General features: G+C 40.2%; 1 protein-coding gene across 1 annotated transcript in view; it reads right to left on the bottom strand.

Moving 5' to 3' along the window:
• Window positions 1–14,456, bottom strand: part of MAN1A1 (mannosidase alpha class 1A member 1) — a 154,339-nt gene that overhangs the window by 63,338 nt on the left and 76,545 nt on the right. Inside the window, exon 5 of the mRNA XM_054194409.1 lies at window positions 2,812–2,906. Within this exon, the coding sequence (XP_054050384.1) occupies window positions 2,812–2,906 (95 nt within the window). The remainder of the gene's footprint in view (window positions 1–2,811; window positions 2,907–14,456) is intronic.

The following is a 14,456-nucleotide window of genomic DNA, read 5'->3' as shown; positions in this document are numbered from 1 at the left end:
GAATAGTACAGCGTACTTTTTAATATATTCCATAATTAGGGTTCCACAAATAAGGCAGTAAATGTCCCATGGACATTAAGTTGTGAGGAAAGACGCAGGATGAAGAAAAACAATGGAGAAGAAAAACAATGGAGAAGAAAAACAATGGAGAAGAAAAACAATGGAGAAGAAAAACAATGGAGAAGAAAAACAATGGAGAAGAAAAACAATGGAGAAGAAAAACAATGGAGAAGAAAAACAATGGAGAAGAAAAACAATGGAGAAGAAAAACAATGGAGAAGAAAAACAATGGAGAAGAAAAAGAGTACAAGACTTCAGGTGGATGCCTTTGGTATGTAAGGACACACTCCGACAAAAGTACATATAGAAGTTTACACACAGAGGCACTCGAGGACAGAGCAAGTCTGGCTTTGATTATACAGGACGAGCAGAGAAAACAAACTATTTTATGAAGAACATTTGCATAGTGAAACAGACATCCAGCTCACAAAAATAGTAATTTAAAAATAACCACTGACACCCACAATCTATTGTGAGTGTTTGCCAATTTGAAGCATAAATCAAAATAAAATCAAATAAAATACTGATCAGAAATGAGGCGTATTAGATCTGTAACATATGCAGGCTTCAGTGGCTTAGCATTTCCTAAGCCTGGATGACAGCGTTATTTGTTTATGCACAGTATTATGGAAGAGTCATCTACTGAAGGTCAAATCTAGGCAGATGTGCAAGGATTCAGAATAAATAACCAAGAACCCAGCTTTTAATGTAACTTTTTCTGCCATACTACAGAAAGTTATCTCAGCAAAGATCCTCTTTCACTTCAGTGCCAGATATGCAATGAATCCTTTTCGCCTCACCGCCTTGTAGTGGCTGTGGCTGACGTTTGTAGTGCACCACAGCAGTTGTTACTGTGTTCAGTTTTGGGCCCCTCACTACAGGAAAGACACTGAGGTGCAGGAGTGTGTCCAGAGAAGGGCAATGAAGCTGGTGAAGGCTCTAGAGCACAAGTCTTATGAGGAGCAGGTGAGAGAGCTGGGGTTGTTTGGCCTGGAGAAAAGGAGGCTGAGGGAAGACCTTATCGCTTTTTACAACTACCGGAAAGGAGGTTGTAGAGAGGTCGGAGTTGACCTCTTCTCCCAAGTAACAAGTGATAGGTCAAGAGGAAATGGCCTCAAGTTGCACCAGGGGAGGTTTAGACTTGGTATTAGGAAAAATTTCTTCACCAAAAGGGTTATCAAACATTGCAACAGGCTGCCCAGGGACGCGGTGGAATGGTCATCCCTGGAGGTATTTAAGAGATGGGTAGATGTGGTGTTTAGGGACATGGTCTAGTGGTGGTTTTGGCAGTGTTAGGTTGATGGTTGGACTCAATGATCTTGAAGGTCCCTTCCAACCTAGATGATTCTATGACAAAACCATAAAGACCAAACACAGAATTTGCACTAGTTGCATAAACCATTGATATATTTAGTAGAGAAGCACAGATTTAGATAAGGGCTACATATAAGACAAATTTTTAGCCTAAATACCTCAAATACATTTAACACATACTATATAGGGTTTAGAATATGTAGCTTCTACTACGTAGGTTTAGAATAGGGTTCCATATAACAAATTTTTGTAACAGCTTAAAAACCAAATAACCAACAAACTTCCAGCTGTTGTGCTACTGAACTTGTGCAGAAGTTGTTACAGTCTGTTGAGAAGAGATCATTAGCGTGCATGTAACCAACCAGTCAAAGTCCAAGGATCATCACCGGGCAGAAGTTAATCAGGCCCTTCAACGACGAGAAAGTTCAGGAGGCGTGAATTCCCTCCCGCTCCTGCACACAGAGGTGCTTTTTGCCTCCCACCTCACTTGTGTTTGAAAGGGAGGCAGAAGATAAACCTGTCTGAACTGACGTACTAGGGGGCTCTGTAGGTCTGGCTCTGAGCAGTTTACTGGGAAGCCTGAAGCAAACACAGCCAACCAAGGAAGCTACCTGTGTACGTCCCGCTCTGGGGAAAAGATGTACCCATAAATACAGATCAAGCAGACAACAGTGGGAGATGCTGACTGTCAAGGAGGGAATCAGGCAAAGAACCACAACACGACACCAACACACACACACGTGAAATTCTCCTTGTTTCCCTTTTGCGTGCTAGGTGGTGCTGGGGTTTATCCGCAGGATGAAGAAAGCTGATGTGTCCTTGCCAATACACAGCTATACCGCCCAGGTGTACCTTTCAATATTCTTCCCCAGGCAGTGCAAAGAATTGCGGAGATCTGCCTGGAGTCAGATACTGGAGGCCAGAGTGACTCCAGAAGAGCATCTCCTACAGCAACCATGCACCTGTCTTCAAAGCACAACCACTCCTCGGGAGAGGGTGCAAAACAGCGAGTCACTTGTAGCAGGTATTACTCTTGTTTCTCGGTATGCTGACATCACGTTTGAGAACAGGTAAGAATGAGTACAAAGCGGCAGGAAAATTTACCCTTTCAGAGTAGCAGATGTCCTTTGGCCCTTACCCTATGTATGACAGCCCTAAAAGAAATGAAGGACTTCAGGAAAAGTGATTAGCGACATACTAACTGACCAAAAACCAGCCAGTTCTGAGGTGCATGAATGTATTTCTATATGTATTCTAGTGCGTAAAACATATATCTACTTAAATTTCCTAATTTAAACTGCAGAACCAAGTATCTCATGTCAACTTTTACCTAGCTGGAAAGACAAAAATTGTGCAGCAGTTGTAATAGTCCTATGACAAAGATGGTTTCAACATAACTTTTTATATGCTGTAGTCACCAAAAAGCAGTTTTTTTACCTCTTAATATTAAACAATGCCCAAGGTATCCCAGTGGGAGTGTTGAAAGCAGGTAGTAATTTCTCTCCAAGCTCCACTGCCTTTTTTCGGAAAACCTGGAAGTTAAGAAGAAACAAAGTGTTGGAAAATGCAGTGTTATCCCACTAAATTAATTTAGATAATATCGTTATTGTGCGTATAGTGTGTCATCTCAGCACAATGAAGTGTCCTTCAGAGTGACGTCGAAGGAACGAAGTAGCACAACCCATTTTCCATCACCCACAGTGACGTGAGAGAACTCACACAGCAGGATCATGCGATGACGATGCCCAGATGACCTGCATCTGGCACGACTGGCGTCAAGCCAGAGACATCAGCGCAGCCAGACGCACTCCTGTGTGCGCAGAGCTGCCTGTGCACTCCCCGCCGTGCCTGCCAGGTGCTCTGGGGTCAGGGATGGAGACCATCATCCGGGTGCTGCTGGATCCAGGCTGGCTGGCAGGCAGCTCCCTGCCCCAAGGGACACCTCCTCCCCAAGTGGTGGGGATGTGGCCACAGAAACACCGCCTTTGCTCTGCGTGAGGTTTATTATTGGTGGCCCAGCGTGCCTTGGGAAACCGGGCTGGATCACCGTGTGCCTGCCCTTCTGCCAATGTGCTGCATGGCCAATATGCACAATCTGCGGCAAAATCAATCCCCTCCCCTCCCCTTCTCCAAAACAAAACAAAACAACAAATAAAAAGAAAAATTGTACTTTTGCAGCACCACAGTCTTATAGACTCAGCTGGCTTATACCCAAATGGGTATCAATGCCATGATTAATCAAAAAATTGGAATATAAAACTACAGATAACAGACTTAAATGGTCTTTAGCGTCTAAAGAGTTTCAGATTTTATCTTAAAAACAAGAAGGGGAAAGACCTCAATTGCTTAACATGTGTCCACAAGAATGGACAGACAATTTAACAGCAGGAAGATTTACGTGCAGAGTAATAGTTACAAAGCTCGAAGGATTTTGCTGTCCTTCAAGTGCCAGCTCAACCCAGGTTACATTAACCTGACTTTTCGAGCACTGACTGCTCTAATAAGAGAGTTTTTAATTAGAAGCAATATTGTTCCAACTTAAATATAGAAACCTATTTAGAGATTTCAATATGTGGATGTTCAAGGCCTATTTACTTGGAATTACACTGGGATTCTGCACAACACTGAAAGGGATTATCCCAGGTGTAGTAGCCAAAATAGCAAAGTCACCTTCATCGTTCTCTCTTTCTAATAATGGCTCCCTTCAATTCATTTTTTTTTCCCCTCAGGCATATTTATGATGAATTTTTATTTATTTATGTATTAGAAATCAACTCATACGTCTGATCCATCCTGCGGTGTAACCAAGTACAGTACAGCAAATTTTCAGAGAAGGAAAAAAAATGCATATGTGTTTACGTGAATACATAAATAAAGACATTTGCTGGTCAAAACAAGGTAGCGAAGAAATTTCTTCCCACACAAGCAAAATACAATTTATAAAATCCCCACTTTCTAAAAGCCACTTTGAGGAAAGGTTTTTATTATTGAAAGATATGTGATCAGGAGAGAATATGAAACTCTGGGATAATCACGTTACCACAAAGAAGCTCCAGATTACCCCACAGTCTCTTTGTATGACACAGATCTCAAGATTTCTCCGACAACAGTCCAAGATTTAGAATTACAGTACAAGATATTTTGAGGGAGGTTAAGTAATTTGAAGTCAAGTTATAGCTGGAGTGAGAAAATGTTTTTGAGTGGATTGCAAGTGAGTGCTGGGAGAATCTTGAAGCAAGGCAACAGGGAAAATAATTTGCTTGGAAATCCCTTCATAATCAACGTTATTTCTGACTTTCTGGTTTACTGGTTGTGTATCAATTTTGTGTACCAATTGCTGAGAACTGGTTATGGATTTTTGGTCTTCATCCAGTACATAATTCAGTCTCCCCAAGGGTTAAAACCTTGAGGGACACTGAGAAACAGTTGGTGCAGAACATAATTATCTCTTAATAGACTTCCTTGAGAGGAGCAAATGGCAGTAACCCCACCAGGAGCTCTCGTCACACTACGCAGCCACATTTTTCCACTTTGGTCTGCTGAACCCAAACCTATGCTTTGCTCTTTCAGCCTGTCACAACATATACTGCGATCAACTCACCCGCTTACCTTAGCACCTCTGCCCTGAAACACTGACGTACAAACAGGAGAGAGGTTACAATGACCCTCACAAGCAATGGGCGCACAGGGACCCCAAATTTCTGTAGAAGCTTCTGCTGTGCAGTGTAAAACCCTATCTTTTGCCACATGTAAAAGGGGGTAGATATTTTATGTTATGAAATGTGGCTAAAGGTGCCATATGTACTCAAGGACATCTCCCTTTCAAAAAGCACATACATATTTAAGCATAGCAGTGGCAGCAAGGCTCAATAACTGCTGTACCTTACAGGCTGTGTTAATCCTTCATCATTAAAAAGATTACGTGCAAGCTCAGAAAGAGGTCTTTTACAATATTTGTTTCTGGACAAAAAAGTAACATTTTAGTGTCTTAATTAAGATTTTGATGTACAGCAATAATGTTTTGCTTTCAAATATTTCTACCAACTCACATATTTTTTTAAATTCTATTGTATTTCTTTTATAAATTAACAACCTGCTTTCTTTCAAAATAAAATTGCCTACTTTATGGAAATGAAGTAAAAAATAATGGTTATGAAAAAACAAACACATCCGATACAAAGCAGTACGGAAATACTGTTCCATATACAGATACGCAAGGAAAATGTAATTCACTTCTGGCAAGGATAGCGCTCTCAACACCAACATCAGAACACACAGCAAAGCCAGGCGTTCTAACTTCTTTCTTGTCCAAAATACACCTCTGCCAATGTAGTAAACAATTTTCCTAGTAGGCAACTAGGAACAGAGAATTTAAAAGAAAAAATATTTTCAAACCATCGTACAATTTTGGAACAAGTCTTGAGGTGAAGATGCACTTCTTGTTTACAAGAGAATTTCAACAGATTATTATTAATGCATGCTAGTGATTTTCCTTCCCCTTCCAAAGTTTTTAAAAAAAAAAATCAACTATGGACATTATCCAATTTTATCTCTAGGGCTAATTTAACATGGCTGAACAACTGACTGCTAAATCACTATCTATTAAGTAGAACAGCATCGGCAAGAACGACAAGAATAAAACACTGAATGACTGAACACAATAAATAGCAACTTCACTCAGCAAAATTATGCTCTGAAAGCAAGGGTGAAAGGGTGAAGATTAACAAAGGAACCACTTTATTTTTCAATTTGCAGCTTTAACAGTTAAAAAATAACATTAGGAAAAGCAGGGGTTGTGATTATTGCGCACACTGTCCGCAATGCTCAGCGTATTTTTCTTTTGCAGAAACTTCTAATGTTGGACAAGAAATAAATATTGTAGAGGGTAAGATATTTGTTCAGATAATAGAAGCAAAGAAACAATAGAAACTTTTACTTAATATCTCTATTGCTGACATGAATTTCAACTTTTTGCCAAGCCCTAATCTCTCCCCACTATCACTCAGCAAAGTCATTTTTTGGTAAGCACAAAGTATGACAGCCATTACTGAGATGCACAGAGTAAAGGCAGAAATGACAGAGCACAAAACTGAGACACATTATATATAATAAAGGAAAAGATCCACAGCAGAATTTCCCATCCCAGTGGTTATCTTGAGAGGCTCGGGGACTTTTCCTGGCCTCTCTTTATGGATGCTCAGCCAGCAGTAATGAAGCCTTACTCGCACGAAGTACTCCGACTGGATCACACCAGGCAGAAGCTGTCACAGTCCCATGCCTGCACCCACCCTTCACTCCACACTTAGTTCTCATGTTAGTTCTAAAAGTCTACAAACTACTCCCAAGACCTCCATGACTTGCTCCGCTGCTGTATCATATCTAGACTACAAACTTTTTAAGGAAGAGGGGCTGTGGAGTTATTTACCTGACATATCACCTGTCCCTTCATCAGATGATGCAATGACTAAGCCACACTGTCATCCATCCCTTCTTTTAAATTGAGGATTCAGAGGAAAGTACTATAGCTACCTCTAAAAAGCAACCAAACCACTAAAAATGGTACTAATATTTAACTCAGATAGAATAATTTTCTTCGTTGTAGTGTAGTATCTAATTGAAGCACTGTGATTCAGGAAAGAAAATGGTAATTGAAACCAGTCAGAAATACATGATCGGTGTGTAACTCTACCAAGTTAGGTAAGATATTAAATGCTTTCTCAAACATTTCTCTCAAACCTAATTTTTACCAGAAGACAGATACTGGATGTGAGATAATCCTTCTTTTTAAACTCAAAGTATTATTAATGTTTTTTAAAAGGCTTAGGTAGGATCTCTAACAAACTAGTATGATACTGATTCTCACTGTTGGAAGGTAAATAGGACTCCTCTGTGAAATAAGTACACGGACTCCTTCACACTCTGCAGTCCTACTGATAATTAAAATTAGCACTACAGCAAATTAGACACTTACTATAGTCGTATAATAGATTATACAGAAGACAGAGTTACTACATTTTCTATGGAGATCTCTGTTTATATTAGTAGGCTATGAATTGTTAGTTAAAATTAGCTCAATACTCAGTAAAGCAGCACCTTCACTGTCCTTTGAGTTACCAGTCTCAAGTGCCTTACAAACACAAAAGTCACTCCAACCACCACCATTACACCAAGCCAGCAATTCTTCGAAGAACATCTTGAGTAACCTGTAATACGTAACCAAGAAATCCACCTCACTGCTGCGCACGCTCGGCTTTCCTGTTACTCTGTCGATTCCACAGGCAACACACATACCAAGCCAAGGAGCAAAACACTATTTTTCTCACTCCATTCGGTATTCTTAATTATTTTTTTTCAATCCGTGTAAGTATTTGTGGTCTTCGTAAGAGAGAACAAACTAAGGGAATGTCCCCTACCACACAACCACTGCACAAGCTGCTAGGAGGCGTGCTCTTGCACAGCACCGTACCTATGCACACTGTGATTCCCAATACCAAAAGTCATTCAATCTGTACCTTTCACTCCAGTAGGACTGCTAGCACTGTCACTGAAAAGGGTAAGGAAAGTAACCACATTTACCTATACAGTACTTCCATTGACAGATTTCCCACAGTAATTTTTTTTCTAATAAAAATTTCCTTAATTCAGCGAAGCACTATTAGAAAAACAGTTTGGGTATGGGCTTTTTTTTTAGGTTCTGCTTACTTTGTGCCCCTGATGCAAATGTAGAGGTTTTGGATGTGAATTAGGATACAGAGACGGATGAAAAAGAAGTTGTGAATTTAATGAACCAAGTTTCCAAATACCCACTTAATTTAAAGCAGCTACTCGCATTTCTCTACACAACCTTGTGGCATGCAGACATCAAAAGTGTGTTTCATCATTATTTTTTTTTAAATGGCTTTAGAGAAGAAGTCTTTTTCTTCTAAAAGACATTGTTAAAAGAGGTCATACACCCAGAACTGTGTTGCTCGTGTTAGAAGACCAAGTCCTACAATCAATCAGATTTTGCAGACTCTTGTGCCCATGATCAAATCTCATTAGGGAAAACAGTGTTCCCACAGAGAAATGAGGATCTGCCTGCAAAGAAGCAACTGCAGGGCTAAGACCAGAGCTATCATCTGGTAAGCACTGTCTTTCATTATAGTGCAAGAATGTTATCTCCTCTGGATAAACAAAAATGTTTCCTCTGGCTTGAATGACAAACCCCTTTGAAAATGTTAGACTACCTCATAATAGATTTAATTGCTGTTGCTAATCAGGAAGAAAAGAAAACACAGGAAACAAAGAAATATCTTAGAATTGCGTATGACGCATGTCTAATCAGAAAAGACCATAACGTGGTACAATATAATAAATTAAAGAACAGCCAGAATTCTGCCTTAAGAAGTCCTCCAGACGAGGGAATTCAGAAGTTAAATTTTAACACTGGAAGAAACAATCCTATTTTTTACTTTTTTTTTTTTTTTTTTCAATTGACAAAGACATTTTCTCCACATTTCTAATACTGTCAAATTAAGCATTTTTCATTTTTGGTTTTTATTTACAGATAGAAACTGACAAGCCACTAAGTAAGATTTATTGCTTGCTTTCCTGTACCTGACTGCCTTTCCCAGTAGGGTAAGGAATTAATATTTCAGTGCAAAAGCAGAAAACGAGAGCAGAAAAATGAACAGGGACAGGCCGCTTTGCTGCTCTTCAGAACACGGAGTAGAAATCCTTTCAGTGTAACAAATGTTGATTTAGGTTTAAAGTGATCTGCTAACAAAAGAGAACTTCCTTAGAAGAACTTGTTCCAATACCTTCTTCCCTGAAAGACAATACAATATTTCTGCTATGCTTCCGTTTGTTTTATTTTTACAATGAAAGATTAGAAACGCTACAAAAATTGTGGTGTTCCATCCAAAATACCAGAATACTTGAAATACCACAAGCTGAATTCTTCTACTATCTCCAATACCAAATGACACAACACTTCAGTATCATATTATTTGAAACCATTTCCTATAACATGTTTTCAGCGCTCATGACACCTGGATAAGTTACCCAGCTGCTGGCACTAATTTAGCAGCAATTATTGGTTTCACAGTTACTGTCATCTTGACACTAGCAGGTGGTTTTGAGTTTAATTTCAGTTAGTCCTCACTTACTCCTGACTGAGATAAGTCAGTTACGAATCATCTGTTCTATCAGGTGAGGAGACAGTTAATAAGATTTCTGGAAACAAGCACTGCAATGAGTCTTGTCAGTGTGGTAACCAGCCCTGACAGAAGGAGCCCAATGGACTTCATTTAGGATCTTCACAGCTCTAGTCGTATTTATTGTACATCTAGATCCAGAAGTGCCAAGAGCATGTTTTGAGCATTTTTCCCAGAAAACAGCCTGGGTCCAAGGGCAACTTGCTAGCTCTGGGCAAGCCTTGCTCCCGCTAGACCTGAGCAGAGCACTTGTGAAATGCCACATCAACACATGAACCCACCTCCAGCCCAGGGCTGCACCCAACCTCATGGCTTCCTACTGGGATACAGAAGAGGACAGTGCATGAAAAACAAGCGGCTCCGCTTGAGGCTACACCTACAGGGGTCAAAGACAAGCCAGAGCTAATCAGCCTGATTACATACGCCGACACCTGAGTCAGCATCATGATCTTCAGCACTGTGAGTTCTGGGAAGGCTTTCTGGTTTGCAGGCATAGCGTTGGACCCAAAGCACCTGTGCCCATCTGTATCACTTTGTTCGGAACTAATAGGCCTCCCTCCAGTCCCCAGGACCAGAGGGTCACTGATGGCCGAGCGGAGCAGGCTTGGCTCTTCTGGGGTTGCACCAACCTGGAGCTCAGAAGCTTGGCTGGATGTGGGAAATTTCCCTACAGAGGCAAGGGGATGCTTCTGCACTAAACACCCTGAAGTATCCAACGTTGCCTGAGCCAAACCCACCAATGGGGCATCCCAGGCATAGTCAGCCTGGACAGTGAAGAGCTGATGATGTGCTGGAAATTTAAATCCACACTGTTTCCATAAAAGCACATAAAAGTGAAGGCAAAAACCTGTGCTTTAGCTCCTTTACAAAGCATGGTTTGTTACACCTTCACACGAGAATATTGACTGGACAGAGCAGCATTTTATTTTATGGAGAATTTAAACAAGTCACCTCCTCCCTGGAGATTAGCAAAACGCAACTGGTCGGGTTTCTATCCCATCGGGATACCGGCAGAGGGAGCACAAGTTAAGCTGTTAACAAAGGACAGCCCAGGGGCATCTTGGAGTTAGGAGTTGTCAGAAATCCCAGGAAAAGGACTAAATTTAAACAAAACTTAGTTTGGTAAATAATCGCAGATGCTCCCCTCTCATTATAATTCTCAAAGCAGCACTAGTTTTCGTAGAAATCTCTCCCTCACACATATAAACAATATCACAGCTGTATAAAGCCGGAGGAACGTTTAATTTAAAAATAATGACAATCTGCAGCCATTCCCACAATCCTGCTCAGCATCTACCGTCATCCGGCGCTGGGCTGGAATGTGTTAAAAGACAAACGGTTTTCAGTGAAGAGAGAGAGCGCCTGGAAAATATAGATCCTGTAGTAAAAAGAGGAGTTTCTCTCCCAACCTAAGGCTGAAAGAGCCACGAGGTAGCATTTATAGTGAGCTCTTCAGCACGGACATCCAAAGCTTATATTGCACACATCGGTGAGAGCAGCGCACCAGCACGCTCAGACCTTGTGAAAGCTCTTGGCACCCAAGATGATGGTGGCGATTCAGGAAGGTGCACATAAATTTCCTCTTTTTTTTTTTTTTTAAATCGTGACTGTAGAAGTACACAAATAACCTTACTGTAGAGATTCAGGCAGCTTTTGATATCTGCGTGCCACAACTCTATCTCACCTGCAAACTGCTAGAGCAGTACGTGTCTTTTTCACAACTTGAGGAAATAACAAACACGGGTAGGCTTTTAGATTTGTACTGCCATTTACAGAATAATCCAGTACGCTGGTCACCAGCTCATAGAAGCAAATCCACTTTAAAAAGATGCTTATTACAAAAATTAGATTACATTTTTGAAAAAAACGAAACAAAAACAACAAAACCAACACAATCGTAAATTAAAAAATCCTTTCTTTTATTCAATTAGTCTTTTTTGTTATGGTTTCACTGATGGCAAGAAAATTAATTTTATTTTCTAGCTGATTATTGTACCAAAGAAATCACATAGTACCATGAAGAGTCCCTCCCTGTAGAAAAGACTGTAGGGAACTTAATCAAATGGAAGTAACTGGATTAGTGAGAGATTTCCAGATTTAATCCAAATGTACGTAGCAACAAGCACAAAACCCCTCAAGTTATCAGCAGTAGCTAACACATGTAATTACTTCAGTTGTTTTTGAACTAAAGAATTTCTAAATTGATATATTGTGTTTGAAAATCTTATTTTTGGAAGGTCAGTAATAAATGGTACAAACTGGCAGAAAGAAAGCGAGGCATAAACCAAAGAAATATTAATGTACAGTAACTTATACACATCTGACTTGCACTTTAAAATTGGAATGAAGGAAGGGATTGCTGAATAACTGCATAATTAAAAAAATCATAAAGGAAGGCTTTGTTCCAGTTATATTTAGTTATTTCCTTTTGCCCTATTCATGTGTATTTAAGACTGCTTGCACAGACATAAACTACAAGAACTATTTAACAGGAAGAACTTTTAAACTGCAAGAAAAAAAGTAGCTGCTAATTTATCTACTAGTGTCAAGAAAGCATTAGTTTTTTTAAAGCTTATGTATACTTGCACAATTAAAAGCTTAGCTACAACCCATTAGTAGCCGGAAAGCTCACGAACCAACCATTTAATAATCTCTCTGTTGCGATAATTCAAGAAAAGGTGGTGATGTAGTAAAGAAACTTCAGCGATTGCCTGTTATAAAAGGAATTTGCTAGGTATAAAAGCCTTTGAGAATTCCTCACCCCAAACTCAGGGCAGCCTTAATTTTTCCAGAGGTGTGATGCAGAGCATGCCCAGCGAGTGATGGGTTGGATTTGCTGCAGAGGTGCAGATCGACTGTGCGCTGGCAGCTGGCTCCCGAGGCCCAAACCACAGCTAACAAGGCTCGCGCCTACAAAAGCTGCGCTCAAATTGTAAGACTGTGAAATGACACACCACCCCAAATAAATAAGTAAGTAAATTAGGAAACAGCTCAGTGTCAGTAAATCGGTGTCAAAGATTTGAGATGCCAGTCTTGCGTCCTGTCAGCAATAGAAAGCCTGGAATCCCAGGTCTCCAGTCAAATAAAGCATGTGTTTCTAGCAAGGGCAGATGGCAAGCTACCAGGCATTAAAACTGTCAGCAGCCCGGGACGGAGGATTGAGCCCACACCTAAGAGCAAGTGGAAGTTTTAAATCTCTGTTTTTACCCGATATCCACATAACCGGAACAGGATGTTATCCCATTATATATGTATCAACACTATGGTATGTCCTGCCCTGAACAACAGGCAGCCCTGTAAAAGGCACCATAAAATGGCACATCTAAAATATGAACAGACACTATCACTAAAAAACTCCTTCCCAAGAAAACCCCTCCCATCCCCAACAAACCAAATGCCCCTAAAACCTGCACAAGTGTGATATTCAAACGCTTGGATGCTGGTCAGAGACACTGTAGTCCCAAAAGCAACTCGTAGACTAACACCAGGCAAGGATGTCACGAGCACAAAGCATGTCACATATTTAGCACTCTGGTCTTCTACAGTTAAGGAGGTTGATACATTTATTTGAAAATATATTGGTCATAAGTAAATACGAATGGAATTAAAAATATGGCATATACAATGGAAACTCATTATTTTGTGAAGCGATACAGAAAACATCTGGATGTCATCTTAGAGGTTTGTGTTTTTCCTGATTAAGGAAACAGCTGCCTTAGTAAAATTACTCATATCCACCAGTAATGAAGAGTATCTTTTAGCACAATTCCTCTGTTAAGCCACAAGCATCTGCTTCCTAATTTTCTTTTTATTTAATCTTGTGTACCCAGCCCAAGTGCTGTAACAACAAATTTAAATAGCTGCCTCATTTTACGTCTTGCAAGCTATCGTATCTAAACAAAGAATAGCACTTTGCATATGAAACTCTCCTTTCAAGCAGGTGACCGTTGAGAGGTGATTTGCAGCACCATCTGTGTGAAAGCAGGGGGTGGGGTGGAGGACCCTAATAAACTTTGCATGGTGAATCAATAATTACATAGTTAATGTAGCATAAAGTGCTAACAGAAGATTCATTCCTGGCCTTGTAAATTCAACTGTATCTTTTAATTCCGATACCATTAAGTGATTTAGAGTGATGCCTTCACTCTAAAGTTCACTCCTAGTCCACGACGGCAGGCACAGAAAAGGCTAAAATCACTCTGCATAGGTAAAGGGTATTCTATTTGCTTTTTAATGTTAACTCAACAGAAAATGGAGAGCTGTTTGTTTCAGCCAGTGTTATGTGATACTTGTAAGTTTGTTCCAGCTGTCAATGGAAAGAGTTTTAAATCATGCTTATCAAATACACAAGTATAACAGTGTGAACAGGATATCCAGGTATGCCTACTTTAATCATTCTTCTGATCATTATTTTTTGTCTAACTTCATTTGCTGACTTTAATATTTTACTCCAACATCAGAATACTAGCTTAATGAAACAAGTCTCAGCAGAGAGAATCAAAAGGGTCCTAGGCTCAGGATCTCCCATATTCTGCCATCTTCCTTGAACAAACCACAAGCTTATGGGAACCTGCAGAGCAAACCTGGTCACCTTGCCGAGCCAATGGAAAAAAAAAAAAAAAACCAAACTACTCTGTCCTCTTGCTCTGGTCCCCCTCAAAAGGGTGGTCTTCCTGAATCACCACATATGCTCAATCTGACACCATCACAGGTATTTTAAGTCAGGTATTTATATCTCTCACAGACAAGTCCTCAAACGGTTAAAATTTATACTGACAATGTCCTCAGTCCAGGTAGCACAGAGTAGCTCTCCTCCAGCCAGCAGAGGATTTGCTCCTTCTGGAGAGAGTTATTGCTATGGCTGTAGAGCAATTGCCGTGGGTCTGC

The sequence above is a fragment of the Rissa tridactyla genome, chromosome 3 (assembly GCF_028500815.1).
Source record: "Rissa tridactyla isolate bRisTri1 chromosome 3, bRisTri1.patW.cur.20221130, whole genome shotgun sequence".
NCBI lineage: Eukaryota > Metazoa > Chordata > Aves > Charadriiformes > Laridae > Rissa > Rissa tridactyla.
The sequence above is the reverse complement of the archived record's forward strand: the minus strand, read 5'-3'. Positions and strand labels throughout refer to the sequence as shown.